At 36.8% G+C, this 4,854-nt stretch overlaps 1 protein-coding gene across 1 annotated transcript; it reads right to left on the reverse strand.

Moving 5' to 3' along the window:
• Window positions 1-578: 578 nt before the first annotated feature.
• On the reverse strand, window positions 579-1,506 carry LOC102001645 (60S ribosomal protein L6). The gene is given in 1 exon segment (XM_013349397.1): window positions 579-1,506. A coding segment is annotated over 1 exon segment (882 nt). The 3' UTR covers window positions 579-624.
• Between the last annotated feature and the right edge of the window lie 3,348 nt (window positions 1,507-4,854).

Consider the following 4,854-nt stretch of genomic DNA (forward strand, 5'->3'; position numbering starts at 1 on the left):
TGCAGGGAAATTCATCGTTCAATGTGAAAAAATGGAATATTATTTGTATTTTCATATACAGACATATATATGTATATATATTCAATGAAAGGTACTATAGAGACAAAAATAGTAAGAAAAGTAATTTTTTTCTAAATTCATTTTTCTAATTTTTTTTTCTAAATTCTGTCTCTTAACATAAGACAGAAACTCTGAACTTTTTTTTTAACGACATACTTGGATTTAGAGAAGGAAAAGCTGTTGTTCAACTCCAAAGCCAGCTCTATATATTCATGAATATATATTTAAATGTATGTTTTTGATCACCCGTCCTTATAAGTCATATTGCTTTTTCTTTAAAATTCTTATTGGATGGTTATTTTTCCTTCTGTCAGCATCTAAACATCCAGGGTCTCTTGAATTTTTGAAGATGTGTATTTTCCTGTGAAGACAAGAGCAGAACCCTGCCCCAACCCTTATGAGGTTTTCTTACCACCTGTATGATTGTCACCCCTGTGGATGAGCTGTTATTTCTCTTTCTCAAGAGGTCTCTCTTTTTCAAATTGAATCTTTATTAATTTTTATGGTGTCCATAGTTGTTTTTTTTTTTGACACATAAAGTTGTTTAATTAGGTTGTCAGGAATTTAGAAAACCAGTTTGTGAGGATACATCCCGTTCGTCAGACAGAACTGAGAGCGCAGGTAGCCCTGCAGCTGAGGAACAGCTTTGATCTTTGGCAGAATCTGCGAGTCCACCACTTTCTGATCAGCCTTGCGCTGCTCTGTAATCTCATATTTCTCCTTCTCTGTGTCAAAGATCTCGCCCTCCTGATGCCTGGGCTCACGCAGCTGCTTTTTCTTGAAGTAAGCATCAGTCAGGTGTTTGGGGATTTTAACTGTGCTGATATCAACTTTTGTAGAGGTGGCGATGACAAACTTCTGATGTGTTCTTCTCAAAGGAACTCTGTTGAGAGCAAGAGGTCCTGTCACAAGCAGTAAACCACTGCCCAGTTGCTTCAGGAAAACCACTCTCTTGCCCCTGTGGCGCCCGGTAAGGATGATAAGGACAGTCCCAGGAGTGATGCTGGCACGCAGGCGTCTCACATGCTGACTGAAGGGCTTTTTGCCATGGCTCAGCAGCTTCCGAGGCACATCTTCAGTAGGATAATACCTGGGCATTTTTCGAAGCTTAACCACCCGGGTACCACCATTCTTGTCACCACCAACTGGTTTTGTGACAGTGGCAAGGACCTTTTCCTTTTTCTTCTTCTTTTCAACCTTGGTTTTCGCAGCTGTGTATTTCCTTTTGTACCTGGCCTTTCTGGAATACATAGCAGATCGGGAGTACCTGCCAATTTCTCTAACAAGGACTGGATTTCGGCTGCAATGGGGCTTCCCCTTCTTGAGCTTTTTAGCCTTAGGGTCACCCTTTTTGGCTGCACCAGCGGCAGGGGCATCACCGCCAGCCTTCTTGGCTGCAGGTTTCTTCTCTTTTGTATCAGGTTTCTAGCCTTTTTCACCCGCCATCTTGCAAGATGGGAAAGAGCGGTGTCCATAGTTTTTTTTCTCCTCTGGGAACAAGAGCAGAACCCCTTCCCCAATATAGCACATCTCCTGGCTTCCATTGTGAGATCAACACATCCTTAAAATACACTGGCTGATTTAATTCAGAATACTTTTCTATTATCCAGTGTCTCTCTGCTTATGTTGTCCATTTCTCATTAACATTAAGAAAATACAAGGTTAATAAAGCATTATGTAATGTCTTTCTGGGGTATTTTCCATCATTTGAATTTAACAAGTTCTGTCTGAAAGACTCTGTGTTTTCCCAAGATTATTTTCTCAGTTTCAGGCTAGACATGATTATACTATAATCCAGTGCACTCTTATAGTTTCGCTTGCTTCCATCTTTGAACAGTTTGGGTATCGTGTGTGTGTGTGTGTGTGTGTGTGTGTGTGTGTGTGTGTGTGTGTGTAAGGAATATTTTTCAAACTTTCCCAAGCAACAAAGTTCACCCAAGGACTTTCTAAACTATACACAGCTGACTCCGATCTCAGAGACTTGATCTGAGCTTCTGGTTTGTTGCTGGCCTGGCAGTGTCTGTCTTCTCTTTCCACACTGGTTTCTGTTCTTACAGTCCATGAAAATCCCACCATTATTTGAATCGTTTTTGCCTCCTCTTGATTTCATTTAACCTTTTTTCTTAATTCCCACAGCTCCAAAGTGCTTTAATAGGCTGACATAATATAGATTTGCCATCTAAATTTCAGAGAGGCTTTAGTATTTGTATGATGTTTTATTATTTGCTAGGATTATTTCCTTTCCAGGGGTTGGTCTTCTTTTCTTAGAATTCCTTTAGATTTCTTCTTTTATTTCTTCAGGTGGAAACTTGATAGCTTTTATCCTGTGATATTTAATTATAATCACATTTTATACACACATATTCTTGAAATTGTATAATTTTATAGTCTTCGTATCAAAGAAAACATGTCTTTGAATTTTCCTTACTGTCATTTTATGTCATTTGGTGTATTTTCATGAGTTTCCTTATATGTGACTTATTCCGTGAATTTGTTCCTAGCACCTTCATAAATGGGCATTCCCTTCTGCACCTAGCATGTGTGTAGATGATTCTTATGTATGTATGTAATTACACTTAATGATACCTATTATTTATAATATTTTCAAATGTTTCTTAGATAGGTGGTTGCATCATTTTGTTTCTTGTCTTCTAGTTGAGTATCATTTCACAATTTTGTTTTGTTAATTTCTGCTAGGGAGTGGCAACAGAGTTCTTAAGGGAAGTACTGGCATTTGGTTCTGTTCTTTTCATCAGAGGAGAAATGCAGGCAATTGGTAAGTTGGAAAACTGGCTAATGACTTCTAGCAAGAAACAAATCAAAAACATCCCAGTGGCCCTCTTGGGGGCAGGCCTGCTGCCAAATCAGTGTACACAAATCACACAGCTTACACCCCCAGTGTTGCCAGGACTTTACCTAGCACTTCCTGATCTGGAGTGGTTAGCTTGCTGCCATTGTCTGTGCACCATCTGGATTGACTGTTCCCTCTCTTTGCTTGTTTGTGTTACAAGGTCCAGTTGAGTTTATATAGACCAAAAAGATAGTAAAAAAACTAGTACTTTTGGGTAGGGGGCTCCGTATCATCTCGTGCCTGGAAAAAAAAATGACAGTTGGCTGCCACATTAGTGCTCCCACGTCAGGACTAATAAATGTGGTATTAAAAAAAATAGAAGTTGACTCTTCTGGCCTTCAGGCATACACACAGACAGAAAATTGTATACATAATAAATAAATATTAAAAAAAATCTTTAAAAAAAATAGAAGTTGAAAAAAAAATAGAAGTTGTTATAAGAAACCTCCCCTTGTTCCCACACTTTTGTCTTTTTAATTCTTGTTTTTCTACTTCTTTTTTTAGCAAGATTAATTGAACAAAATAGTGGTATTCATTGCAACATTTAAATGCATGTACATACATTCTTTGATCATATTCAGTTTAATCCCCTCCTACCACCCAAGTCCCCCTTTTCTTGCTAAATATTCTGCCTTGCATATTTTTCTCCTAAAATGTTCGGTGTGAGAGAAAATATGTCACACTTACATTTTGATGTTTGACCCATTTTTCCTAACATTGTGATCTCTAGTTGTATCTATTTTCCCAAGACACCGTAATCTAGTTCTTTTTGAGGCTAATACTACATTGTGTTTGCATGTTACATGTTTTATTCATCTATCTATTGATAGGCATGTAGGCTGATTTTATAACTGTCATTGTTAACTAGTACTGCACTAAAAAAGAGTACACAAGCATCATTACTGTACACTGACTTTGACTCTTTCGAGCACGTCTCTAAGAGTTATAGCTGGGTCATATTCTATAGTTCTATTTTTGTTTCCCTGAGGAGTCTCCATGGCAATTTCCATAGTGACTCTACAAATTTATATTCTCACTAACAATGCTTCCTCGTCCTGCTGTATCCTCTCAAGCATTTTTATTTATTTTTTTCTTTTTTTGGTTTTTGGATGATAGACATAGTGACTGGGGTGAGAAGAAATCTCAAAATATTTTTGGTTTGCAATTCCCTACTGGCTGAAATGTGCTAAATATTTCTTCCCCCAGATTGTCAAGGGCCACTGTAGTTCATTTGAGAACTATGTGCTCAATTCATCTACCCACATATTTATTGAGTTCCTTGTTCTTTACTGTTAATTCTTTTGAGATTTTTCTATTCTTGCATGTTAGTCCTCAGCTAGATAAATAGCAGTCAAATAATTTCTTGCATCATGGAGGCTGTGTGGTCACCCTGTTGATAGCCCTATGAGAAGCTATTTAATGGGATGTGTTGCAATCCCATTTGTCAGTTATTGTTATTTCCTGAGGAATGAGGTCTTCTTAGAAATACCTCGCTTCTTGTAGTATTTCCCCATGTTTTGTTAAGTGGTTTCAAAGTTTCCTGTCTTAGATTAAGATTTTCGATACATTTAAACTTTTTTTTTGTACAGAGTAACAAAAAAGGATGTAGCTTTAGTCATCAAATGTGGATATCCAGTTTTTTATGCAATATTTGTTGAAAAGGTTTTATTTTCTTCCAATGTATATTTTTTATTTCTGTTATTAAAATTTGTATTATCAATTTCATTAGAGTAAATTTGGGTTCTTACCGTGAAAAAATAATCATATCCAGTTTGAAATATATATTTTTCAATGTGAGACTTGTGAATTTTGTGCAGCATTTCTCTAAATCATAAATATATTTAAATTATTACAATTGGTGTTTGCTTAGAATGTCTGCTTTTATTTGACTTTTTACTATTCTGTATTATATTTCAGACCTCCTATGACTGAGGAAAACATAC

Source organism: Microtus ochrogaster, chromosome 18, assembly GCF_000317375.1.
Source record: "Microtus ochrogaster isolate Prairie Vole_2 chromosome 18, MicOch1.0, whole genome shotgun sequence".
NCBI classification, from domain to species: Eukaryota; Metazoa; Chordata; class Mammalia; order Rodentia; family Cricetidae; genus Microtus; species Microtus ochrogaster.